This window comes from Gossypium raimondii, chromosome 6 (assembly GCF_025698545.1).
Source record: "Gossypium raimondii isolate GPD5lz chromosome 6, ASM2569854v1, whole genome shotgun sequence".
NCBI lineage: Eukaryota > Viridiplantae > Streptophyta > Magnoliopsida > Malvales > Malvaceae > Gossypium > Gossypium raimondii.
In genome coordinates this window covers 45,797,982-45,811,472 of record NC_068570.1, presented here as the reverse complement: position 1 = coordinate 45,811,472, position 13,491 = coordinate 45,797,982, and the positions used below count along the sequence as shown (strand labels likewise).

Below are 13,491 nucleotides of genomic sequence, written 5' to 3'. Positions count from 1 at the left end.
GAGTATAGAATTTATTTTAGCAGATATTGTGGCAGCAGAAGATAAACTAGCTGAATATAGAACAAAATAGATAAAAACAAGCTCACATGAATATTCATAAGTAAAAAATAAATTCAAAATAGTGGTTAATCTCATCTCAATATATGAAATGCAACATTAATATCAAGTCTTTGGACAATAATATTAACAAAGAAGCGATCATCATTGTTGTAGCAATCAAATATTGATAATAAATTATGTCAAATAATAAATCAATCTTTGGACTAACTTATTGCTCACATAAAGTATCTTATAATTGTCACACATTTATCACCACATATGTCGTTGAAATGTTGTCAAATATTAACTTACCTTTGGTTCAATTAAGAAACGCATGAATCACAAAAAACATATAATCATATTGATATTTTAAATAAAATAATCTATGCAAAAGAGGTCACGTTGGTGGCATTTTGTTTGAACTAATCTATTTAAAATATTAGACATTCTTAATTAAGTATCAAAGCAAAAATCTGAATTTATTTATTTCAAAATATTTCAAAATTAAACCAAAATAATTTGAATAAAGTAAATCCCATCTCAAGATATCGGAGACTCTATTAATATTTCATCTTTGGACAAAATATTAACTTGTAAGTGATATTTTATTGTAGTAATCAAAGATTGTCAATAAAACATGTCGAACAATAAATCTTTCTTTAGGCTGATTTATTGCTCACATGTAAAATCAAATAATCATCATATGTTTATTACCACGCTTGCACATGTAATTTTGTTAAATATTAACATTCCCTTAGGCTAATCAATATTAACATAACTTAAGTTACATGTACACAACCTTTTATATTTTAAAATAAAATAATTTTTACAACAGAGGTCACTTTAGTAACTTATTGTTTCAACTAAGTTATTTTAAAAATATATAAACATACTAATATCCAAATTTAATATTTCCTTAATAGTCAAATGTCAAAACTAAAATTTCTGATCACGCTATGATTTCAAATAACCCAAAATAAGGTTGTCTTAATACTACCATCGAATCAAAACCTTAATTTTGATGATTTAATTAAAAAATGATGAATTAATCATAGAACGAAATCTTTTCACCGATTAGACAATCCCATCATTACAATACCATGACTAATACTTAAAAAATATAATTGGTTTAGATTTACACTAAAGCATCCAACATTAAAATTCCTAAAAAAGAAAAACATGGAATATGAAAATAAACAAACCACAATAGAGCATGCTCTTAGAGAAAAATAGATGCAAAACTTGTAAACAAAAGTCAACAAAACAAAGAAACCAACGAAAAATTCCAACAAACACTTAAATTCCCAAAATATGAACATCATGTTTTATGAATTACTCACTTACCACTTGCAAATCATAGAGAAAAGCAAAAAAAAAAAAAAAAAGCATGAAAATAAGTGACCAAATAAGGTAGACCACCCAAAATCCCGACAATAGTATATTTATCAAAGTTAAATATTAAAAATCAACATCATAATAATTGACATATCTCACAATTTAAACTATAGATCATATCATTATAATCTAACCAAATATATGAAACCATAAAATATCAAAACTAAATATTATAGAACCAAACTTAAAACCAAATTCTTTAAATACATATCATGATCAACGTTAATTTGCATCAAAACAATGCCCATCAAACCAATTCGACCAAAGTTTATAATCGTGCTGTTAAAATTAATATCAATTCATGCAAAATAAAATCATGCATTATTCCCTTAAATTATAATTCTCAATTAAAACGGTAAATATTTCCAATTGTACGGAAATTAAAAAGTGACCAACCCTAAATCTATAAACAATGGAATCATAAGAGATCATTACTTTATTTTCTGAATTGAAAATTAAAATTAAGAAAAAAAAGAACACAAAACATTCTTAGTCGAACAACATAGAATTAAAAATCTTAATAGATATTGTTCTTACTGCTATCTTTCAAATTCTTTTCTCTCATTCCTTAAAAATACGCATCAATTATCTCAAAATTAGATGATAGAACAACCCTAACGCAGGAACCCTAAAATTTCCAATCATGTAATGGAGAAAATTATAGATTTGAAACAATAATATTAACGAAGCAATCAAATAAATTTTCAAAGAGATTCTTAGCCATAGTAATTATGCTCAAATTGATAATATATTCAATTATGAATATACAATCCATCTATATTCATAAAACCCTAAAATTTTAACATAAACCTAAAAAACAAATATCTTTATAATTGGAATACCAAATCCATATATCAAATCCATAAAATCTGAAGAATGAATTATTCCATATATAATAAAAATAACTCATTCTCAATAATTTGACATGATCAGACTCTGATATCACTTGTAAGAACCGTAAAAACAAGATCTAATATAAAATTTTAATAAACTAGGATCTGTCATGTCAAATTATCAAGAATAAATCAATAACAAAACTAGATGCAGAAACATACGTGGATCCATTGATTTATTAGAATATTCGGATCTTGTGGTTTTGATCTTCCAAATTAGCACACAAGTAATTTAGAGAAGGTGACTCTCTCTTTTCTAAAGATGGTATGTTAAAAAAGTTACGTATGTATAATTTGGAGACTATAGCCTAATATATAACTTTTGCATAGTAGCTCTAATTTCTAATCAACCCATCATCGATTAGAAATTAGTTAGTAGAATATCTACACATATTTGATCCATACATTATTTATTAATTGAAGCCTAACAAACATTAATCAAATTATATCATTTTTAATTTAGATGATAGTAAATAATAAAATGTAATTATTCTTATTTTATACTTAATTTCTACGAATAGAAATTCAATACTTGTAAAAATATCCACCCAAACCACACCAACCGTGAAAAGATTCAAGAGAAGCCAGATCTAATAATCTAATGCTTGGACTATATGAAGATCGGAAATTGGTGAACGAATTGGACTCAGAATGATGATGATAAAATTTGAGATAAAGAAAAAAAGTAAGTTGATGACGAAAAATGATAAAAAGTGAGAAAGGATGAAACAATTTTATATAACTTAACTACTTATAAATTATATCATAGATTATCAAAATAAAATCATTATTATAATACTAATATATTAAATTATTGTTTTAAATATTTTATTAAGATATTAAAATAAATTGCTAAATTATTTTATAGATTAATAAATATTAATTATAACTGCATTTTTATATTTTCGTTAAATATTAGAATAATTAAATATTATTTATTGAAGTTAAGAGTAAAATTTTCATTTTATGCATATTTCTTGTATATCTTTAACAATAATTCAATGCATCAAACAACGTAATATCATTAAAAATGTTTATTCATCCTTCGTTCTATACCCACCCTATTCAATTAAGTGATTTATTCCATTCTTCCTTTGCTTCTTTCAGTGAACCAAACGTGGCATACATGTTTTTTATTTTCATTGTTCCTACCTACACGGTTCGAAAGAAACTTGGTTTTTCCCTTTTTTAAAATCCTTTCTTTTGTTTAGCACCAAATCAAAAGTGGGAAACATGTTTTCTTTATTTTTAGAGTGATTTCAACGTAACAAAAGTTGATTTTAAGTTGTTGAAATCAAAATCCAAATTTCCCATATTCTCAAAATTCCGAAAATTAAAAAAAAAGAAAAAAGAAAAAGGGAGGAATCTGAACCTAGCGGTGAGTTTTTGATTTGAATCATGTTTGTAGCATAGTATCAAAGTTCTTAGATGGTCAAAATCAATTTCATTTTTTTAATAATTATTATTTTTTTAAATTTCTACTTTCATCAATTGATTATTTTTTGAAAAATTATTTCTAGCCGACATGCCATAGAGTGTAGGGACCCCATCATTGTTTTATTGTTTATTGTGTGGATTGCCTTAAGCATCCGAGAGTATTGTTATGTTTTTTTGCATTTGGTGTGATGGTTGACAATTGATTAAGTCACACTTATCGCACAATAGAATGTGGGCGCTTGTGTCATTTTCATTGATCATTTGGTGTTCAGTTTGACACTTGTGTGTCCAAACTTTTTTCATTCTTGTGTTACTTGGGCAAAATGATTAAATGAACTTGAACATTGAATCAAAACACTATTTCTATTTATTGAATGTCTTGATAACGTTTCATTGTTATTTTAAATGTCATTTTGTGGTTGATTTTTGATTGTATTTTGTTTTTGAAAATTGCTATTGAATATGACTTTCACTCCTTGAGTTATTGCATAAATATATGTATTTGTATTTGATGAGAATATTTTTATTTTAACTATACACATTGGTAGTTTAAAATGTATTGAATCACCACTGAGTTATAAAAAGTTTAACGGTCGGATTTTTAATTATGTGCGCATGTGATACTTGGACCGAAGAGTTCGTGGGTTCATGATCAAGCAAAATCTCCAAAGAGTCTCCACAATTCCATATTATGTAAAGACGGTTTTCATTTAACTTAGCATTGACATGTACTTAAGTCCACCAGATTAGTTAGTTTTTTTTTATATTGGTTAATTGACGAGGTTTTAACTGAGTTGCATTAATTAAATTTAATATTTTTAATAAGTAGAATTTTTTTAATCGATTCATTATTTTTATTTTTTATGTTTTAATTTGTAATAATTGAATGATTGATCGAGTGGGTCGCTTTGATGACCCATTTGGCGCTTCAGATTCGATCAGACATTTAGGTTGGGTTTGGAGTGTTACAAGGGCAAATGGGAGACTATTAGGATCTAGTGCTCTTAGTGTAGTTGTTTCGTTGTATATGGTTGTAATTTTTGAATAGATTGATTTAATAAAATTCCATCATTCACATTATTATCTTTTGTGTTTCTCCACAATGGTTTTTGCATGTAAAGCAAAATGTATAAGCATATATTGGTTCATTGGTTACCTAGCTTTTAATTAATATTAAGTTGCATAATGTGGTTTGATCATAATGTGAGAAAATAACTTATATTAGTAGGTAATCTAGAAGGTCTATAGTATGAAGAATCAAAATTGAGCAAATCAATTCAAGGGACTATTATGATGTCTATTAAGTCTAATTAGGGAGATACCTTGTCTTATATATCGAAGCAGATGACTCACAGAAGATATAGACATAAATGTGATTGTCTAGATTGATAATATATCGGACATGACCAAGTTAAAGTTATCTTAGACCCGTTTATGGATTTATTTACTTGTGACGTTCATGGTGTGACTTTCCTCAATCTTGAGTAAGTGACGTAAGTGACTAACCATGCGTGTGTGACTTGTATATTTTGATGTATTGAAAGCTTGAGTTCAATTAGTAATAGAGCCGAAAGTTGGTATGTTGAGTATACGACTTCTGCAGGGCATGACTTTATTATTCATAGCCTAAGAAAAGGTAAATGGTATTCTCTCATCGAAATTACATGGTTGATGAAAATGTAACATGACCATGAGTCATTTGTCTAGGACAAATTATTTAATTACTGTGTTAGTAATTGACTTTTTCATGAAGGAAGATGTAATGGTTACCATGAAATAAAATATGATCATGTTGGGTGAATGGAATTAACGCAAAGAGATTAGGGAGATCCTATAAGGGTAACACATATATGACAAGATCATCGGACAAGAAAAAAATAAGTTGCTTTCGTAATGTTATATAATAAGAGAGAGTTTAGTCATGGTACTATTAATGGATTGACTCCATCACTAAACAATGTTGCAATTAATAGATGAAGAGTCGAAACTTAATTACAAATTATTTGAGCCTCAATTATATATGTCAAATCGGTCCCTCTTCTAACTTAACACTACCTTTTACAGATTGCATTTGAACCAATATGTTGAATGAATGAAAACAACAAATAGTGAAATAGTTCATATGTATTACTATTTGTAGAGAATGCATTTTCTCGTTAAGTACAAGAAATGACTTAGATATTAAATTAATTTCATTGAATTATTATTTAATTGATTATAATTAAATAATTAGAATTAAATGGAAATTAAATTAATTAGTCATCTCGCTTTTATTAAATAGGACAATTAAATTTACTTACTTATAGATTTTAGCACGATAAAATCGTTATAAATGTAATGAAATTAGAATTAGATTGAGAAAATAATTTAGGAAATTGAATCAATTAAATAAATAAGTAAATAATATTTTGAGAACGAAAAATTGGTTAACGAGTTGGATGAATTATATGAGTTGGTTTAAGTATCAAAAAACACATATAATTATATTTAGTACATGAGACATGCCCAATAAACTCATTAGACATGTAATGGGCAACAACCCTAGTTCCCAGAAATAGGTGCCACCTATAGCATAATCTTAATGGGACTATATGTATTTTCTATTAAAATATTATTATTTTATTACCTCTTGTTTAACTAGAAATTTTGTGAGTTTTTCCTATTAGTAGGGACTATGGGTTTGGTCAAAATAGACAATTATTGAGCATAGTGACTCAGTCAGAATTTAGTGAAATTTATTTACCAAGTAATTTTTTTTGTGAGAACTTGTGTTTGGTTTCTAGCTTATAAAAGAATTAATTTCCTCACTAAAAAATTAATAATTTTCATTATGTGTGATAAATTCATGTGATTAGAGCTCACACTCTAAATAAATCGCGAATTCGAAAATAACGAAAAAAATTATGTTGGTTGAAAACTGGGGAACAATTAAACCACTCAATAAAAAACACATGTAGGTAAAATTTATTATTATAAATAATACAAAAGTTGGATTTTAGAAAAAATATAATTTTCCATTTTGCAAAAAACTTGATCTTTAGATTGAATTTTTCCAACAGCCTATGCTTACATCACATCAAATCATGTTGTCAGCCTAGTAAAGAGACATCGTAGACGTAATAAGGGTCCAACATGTCCCTTAATCTAAAACACGTGTCCAAACCCAAGACTACTGTCCATCTATAATGACCCTCATAAGACCAAGCGAAACTCGCTCCAAAGGAGCTAACCCTTGACCATCCTCCATTAGGACCTAAAAGAAACCAAGCAACTAGGCTCTCAGCATGACCTCCCTCCACCGTATGAGCCAATGTCTTTCCCACCAACTTTTTCTTACCCTCAGCAACATTAATCTATTTCCATCCCATTAAAGGGTTAATAAGTAATTTGTCACTTAAATTTGTTTAAAAGCATTTAGTTGGTATTTACATTTTTTATACCTAATCGGTATTTAAATTAGTATTCTGTCATTCAGATTAGTACTTTTGTATTAAAACTGTTAGTTTGTACTAATGTGGTGCTAATGACTAATCCTATAGTGATACGTAATAACATCTTAGTATGATACGTGGGGACATAAATTAAAAAATATAATTATTTTAAAAATATAAGTAATTTAAAAAGTAAAATTTTTAGACAAGTTCAAGTACAAACTAGATACTTTTAGACAAATTCGGTATCAACTAATTACTTTTGGATAAGTTTATGAGACAAACTACATGCTAATCTTTAAAAATTAATGTTGTTAAGAGCAATGCGTAACGAAATAAAAGTAAATACAAAATAAAATTCAAATATCAATTAAATATTTTTTGACAAGTTTATATTAACTTTTCTTTTCTTTTTTTTTTTAAAGAAATTGATTGCAATGAAAAGATAAATATTTGAATGATTATTTAAAATTTAGTGGGTTGGAATGATACAGTCCAGTCCAGCAAATTTAGCTGAGCCGAAGGCCGACAAAGAAATATAGGCTGGCTCAGAGCTATCCTAAATGAAGAAGCCCATTAATTATTCCGTCAACCCGAAAAAAACAAAAATTACGAGACGACAGTGAGGTAATCGAAGGCTTTGGTCTCTCAAACATAGCCAGCCAGCTGCCAGATCTGCTAAGTCGATCAATCGATAAAATAAAATCCAGATTTCAAGAAACTTGTACTTTTTTGTTCTGTAAATCTGTTTCGTTGTGTTGAGAGGAGGTAGAACTAGAAGAGGCAGCAATGGATGCTTTTAGAAGGCAAGCCAGCAAGCTCAGAGAACAAGTTGCCAAGCAACAGCAGGCAACTTCATCACAACCCTTCACTCCTCTCTTTTTTAATTTATTTTCCTGGGTTTAAGGAGAATCGAGTTCTGTTGATTTGGTTGTCAGGATAATGGAGGAAATCTGGGAAAATGAAAGCAAATATTTTATTTAGTCTTGGATTACAGAATTAGATGTGTTTAATTACTTTGACTTCTAGAAGTTTGGGGGCCTACTGTATATGTTTCAAGAATTAAATATTTAATTGTGGAGTTAATTCTAAACGTTAAATTGTAATTTATAATCATCAAAGACGAATCATTCTTTTTTAGGTAAATTAGCTAGTTCCATGTCCTTTGAGTTTGTTTTCTGCTATATTCTCAAAAAACTGTACCTACCATTAGATTGCCCTACATTTTCTAACATAGGGAAAAGAGTAGATAGAGTTTCCAGAAGCTTTTGTTATTGCAAAGCTTCATCCTTTACCTGAAAGTTGAGTAATCCGTGAGATCTCAAGTGCTTCCAAGTGTTGATTGATTGGCTCTTATCTTTGCAAGTGTTTCTTGCATTTGGTTTAAACATGGGCATGGATGTCATTCATTCGGTTTACCTTGTTAGGATCATTTACTCGAAAACAATATCTTCCTATCTTATTCTAACTGGGCTAATTTTGTTTGATCTGAGTCCCTGACAAGTTACCCTTAATTCTTATATTTATGTTAGTTTTGCTAGTTGCATTTTTCTTGAGATGATCAATGTCTTCTACTATTGAGTTAAAAGAATTTTTTTTTGCAGGCTGTAATAAAGCAATTCAGTGGAACTGGTTATGAGAGCTCAGATGTTGTAGTTATTGATGAGATTGAGATGCAAAGGCATCAACAACTGGACAAATTGTACAAGTCCACTCGTTCAGCTAGGGTAAACAACATTTCGTTCATAAATTTGTGAAACTTAATTTGATAATCCTGTCATATTGCTTTGTTCTCGGTGAATCCGTGTCATTCATATCTTCACAAATGAAACCATTTCAGTATGTAACTTTAGTGCATCCTATCTACTTGAGTTACAGTTAAGTACTTCAGTTAAATCTCTTCGGTGTCATTTTAACTAAATAAAATTTCAAAGGTAACAGTTGCTCTGCGGGTGCGCCTGGTTGGAGGAACAAAATTTATTATGAAAGCTACTAATGGCTGATATTTAGTTTCTCAAATTTCCTAACTTTCATAAAAACTAATTTCTCTTAATTTTCTTTTATATTTACTGCAAGTTTAATACCCATGGAGTGCTTGCTTAATGAATTTACCGCTCTTCCTTTCAGGATTTTCAAAAAGAAGTTATTAAAGCTGCAGAAGCATTTACAGCCATCGGGTATAAGCATATTGAAACAGGTGCAGCATTAATTCATACCTTTTTAATTTTGTTGTTCTGACATGAATTTGGTGCGATTGAAATAAATAACATATATTGTGAAGATAAAGCTTTATCTTTATGGTTCTTAATCTTTATGATAATCAGGAACCAAGTTCTCTGAAGAATGCTGCCGTTATGGAACTGAAAACAGTGAAAACATCAACGAAAATATTCTTGCCAAAGCTGCAGCTATTTATGGTGATGGTTGTAAACATGTAGAGAAGGAGCAAGAAGATTTGATTAAGTTGTTATCCCAACAGGTTGACATTTATCGGATGTTGTGTTTTGAAAGACTCTTTTCATCACATCATAAAATAAATTTTTAGTTATGTACTTGTAAACACATTCAATCCAAAATGAGTATGATGCTTTTGTTGGATTCCTTGCTAAATGTTACCAGAATACGTTTTTGTATGCATTCAAAGAATTTGTATGTCCTTTGTCCTATTGCATGCTTTTGTTACATTTTATTGAGAATAACTAGTGCTGATTAGAAACATGACCCTTCTATTTCAAAATATGGAAGGTTTTGGATCCCTTGAGAGCAATGAGTGCTGGTGCTCCTTTGGAAGATGCTCGTCATCTTGCTCAACGCTATAGTCGAATGAGGCAGGAAGCTGAGGTACTGGTAAGTAATCATACAGAACAGCACCCCTTGCATTAGTAATTTTCTATATATTAAACAACAGTTTAAATTTCTTAAGATTGTCTTCGGAAATACATAACTGATACTAAATATGATAAGCAAGCAGGCAGCAGATATTTCCAGAAGACAAGCAAGAATAAGAGAAGCGCCAATTCCTGAAAATGTTGCGAAGTTGCATGCTGCTGAAGCAAAGATGCAGGAACTGAAAGCAAATATGGCAGTTCTGGGTAAAGAAGCTTCTGCTGCATTGGCTGCTGTTGAAGCACAGCAGCAAAGACTAACTTTACAGAGGCTTGTAGCTATGGTATAGATGTGCATTACTTCAGTGTATACAGTCTCCAACTTGAAGCATATCTTAATTCATAGATGATATTCAAGATTTTGATCTATGCATTTGTAGGTTGAAGGGGAAAAGACTTATCATTTAAGAGTGGCTGCAATTCTTAATGAGATTGAAGCGGAGGTTATTTCCTGGCTTCCTTGTTTCTGGTAGCCTTTTATTTTGAATTATGGGAACTTATATCTTTGTGTCGAACTTGTTAGATGGTTTCTGAGAAACAGCGCAAAGAATCTGCTCCTCCCGTGATTGTACCTGAGCATGGCTCAGAGAAAACTATGTATTACTTGGCTGAAGTAAGTTTACCTAATCTTGGAAATTTGAAGAATGTTCTAGCTACTAGGTTCATTAAGAAACCGTGTATTTCATAAAAGCTTGAGATTCGACACAAGAGAGAAAAATAAAACAGAAAATTGTTTGATTATGGTCAAAGACATCGACTTAAGTTGTTAGACTTGCTTTTTACATTTTTATTGGCCTTTAAAATTAGAATGAATGAAGTAATTGCCTTAACTTGTTAGCTTCTCTAAGTCGAAGGGGTTCTTCTTACACTTTGGTTCCCTTCAGGTATGTGAAGTACTAATATTTTGAGTTTCTTGTCACAGGCAACATATCCCTTTTCTGCTTCATCTGAGAAGGAACTGAGCTTGTCAATAGGTGACTTTGTTGTTGTGCGAAAGGTATTCTATTTTCCTTTCCTTAGTCTTACATCTAAGTGGTGCATATAGGTTGCATTTAGCTCGAGAGACTGGAGTGATCTTAGGTTATAGTTACAGAGATAAGTCGAAGCTGATTTCGCAATCTTACAAAATGGAAGAATAATGCTGGATGCCTTTTAAACTGTGGTGCATAGACTGCAACTCATCCACCATATACATGAAATGTTGTGCAAGAGGTATCTTACTGGATACTCTAGGTCCTGTCGCATTCAGTCTTACATTTAATTCGCTCTAGCTTAAGTAGGGGTGTTCATTCGGTTAACTGACCGGTTAACCGACGCGAAATAACATTAACCGAATTAACCGACCTTTCAAAATCTTTAACCGTTAACCGAACCGAAATTTTTTTCAAAAAAATTAACCGAACCGAATTAACCATATTAACTGAATTACCCGAATTAACCGAATTACCCGAATTAACCGAATTAACCAAATTGAATCACTACATAATTAAATTATTTTTAGACTTTGACTTTAGTTTTAGTCTTAGTTTTAAAATTTTATTTTTATTTATTAAATTATTTGTAATTTAATTTTATGATTGGATTGGGTTGGGTAATTGGGTTGGGTTAAATACTTGGGTTTAGATTGGGTTTAGATGAATAGTGGGCCTATTTATATATTATAATTTTATTTATTAATTTTTTCGGTTAACCGAAAAAATTCGATTAACCGACCGGTTTCGAACCGAATTAACCGTTAACCAAAAAATCAAAAAATAATTAACCGACCCCCGACCGAAAAAATTCGATTAACCGACCGATTAACCGAATTCGGTTGGTTAACTGAATTTTTTCGGTTTTACCCGAATTTTGCACACCCCTAAGCTTAAGCATTTGATTTAATGCCCACACAAATAACACTACTAATAAACTTGTCTAGGTTATAGCTTTCATTTAAAAAAAAAAAAAATTGATGGGTTGAATTTCTCATTTACTTGCTCTGATTCTTAAAACACTGTATGCCCATGCAGGTAAGTCCAACTGGATGGTCAGAAGGAGAATGCAAGGGCAAAGCAGGGTGGTTTCCATCAGCTTATGTTGAGAAGCGCCAGAGACTTCCATCGAGTAATCCAGCTGGTGAAGTCTATTGAGTTATAAACATGAGTTAAACATTTACCCCTCCGGAAAAGGGAAAGAAGAAAGAAAAAAGAGGAAGGCATAGCTTTTTTTCATTGCACAATTCTTTTTGTTATGGGGAAAAAAGACATCATGGGTTCTTTCGCGATGTTCATTCTCTTGCCTTGTATGTATATTGAGATACTACAAAGGTTACAACGTGTTGGTATTTATATTCATTTTGGCAACGTTTGTATAAGTGAAGATTTTATTGACTTGGACAAAATGCATTGTTTCGTTGACTGCATCATTGAGGGGACCGGTTTTATGTTTTTGTGTTGCATGTGTGTGTGCTATGTGGTATTTAATACAAGTTGGGAGGTCATGGAATTGAACCTTGGTTTGAGGATTGAGGGGATGGTTTTATTTTGAACGATAAAAGCAAATAAAGTCTTTACTTGATTTGAGCTTTACCAAACATTGCCAAAATCTTCTTTCATACAAACATGCTCGAGTAAACATTGAACTAGATATTCACCCCAAACGCCGCTTCATATATTTTCCTATGTTCCAGTTATGTCGGGTCTCAGACAAGAACTATGGCCCCACCTTTTGCTTGTCTTTTTATTATATTATGTGTATATATTTGCTTTTGTCTTTGGTTTGCAATATAGATTCAACGTTGAGACGGGGAAAGCAAAACAAAACCAAAATGTGAAAGAACTTCCAAAATTTGTGAAATTTGTGAGATGTTTTGTTTTTAATGACTTAAAAATTATATATATTTCCTTTGAACTTCTTTATATATGTCATGCAAATTAACCTCCATTGCTATACCCTTTCAACCAAGTGGCAGACCCATGAGCGGCTCCACCAGAGAACCCCTTGTGGTGACCCTAGTGGTCTCACCCAGACCCCTTATGGTGACCTCACCTATCATTGAGTACTTTTAAGGAGGGAGTTAGAGTAGAGACAACCTATGACACAAACGAGACCACACAACACGTACTATAACAACAACCAACTTGCAATAACAGTGCTCGTTTGGCACCTGATCCCTGACCATTGATGTCTAACTAGCCTACACAATCATATGAACATTTGTACAATTTGCCATGCGACGCTACAGGACATAAGACGACCTACTATATAAGTCGGGGTACATGAAGGAATAGGGATCTCTCTTTCTCTCTCTCTCTCTCTCTCAAGGAAGCTCACCCATCCTACTCCTTCCTTCATATTATTCTCCAATTGCCTGCTCTCCACCTCAGTTCCGTATCAACAATTGGTGTAGTAAGCGTAGATAGAATCGCCATA

At 30.9% G+C, this 13,491-nt stretch overlaps 1 protein-coding gene across 2 annotated transcripts; it reads left to right on the top strand.

The window, feature by feature from the left end:
* The first annotated feature begins 7,793 nt into the window (after window positions 1-7,793).
* On the top strand, window positions 7,794-12,481 carry LOC105774082 (SH3 domain-containing protein 3). Of its 2 annotated transcripts, none has more exons than XM_012596422.2 (10): window positions 7,794-8,044; window positions 8,800-8,922; window positions 9,323-9,392; window positions 9,520-9,674; window positions 9,941-10,042; window positions 10,164-10,364; window positions 10,461-10,523; window positions 10,604-10,693; window positions 11,003-11,077; window positions 12,090-12,481. In XM_012596422.2, exons 1-10 carry the CDS (start codon window positions 7,985-7,987, stop codon window positions 12,207-12,209), a joined length of 1,059 nt encoding a protein of 352 aa, XP_012451876.1. In that variant the 5' UTR covers window positions 7,794-7,984; the 3' UTR covers window positions 12,210-12,481. The 2 variants fall into 2 exon arrangements, with proteins under 2 accessions (XP_012451876.1, XP_012451877.1); XM_012596423.2 differs by having other exon boundaries at window positions 7,795-8,044; window positions 10,167-10,364.
* The last annotated feature ends 1,010 nt before the right edge of the window (window positions 12,482-13,491 follow it).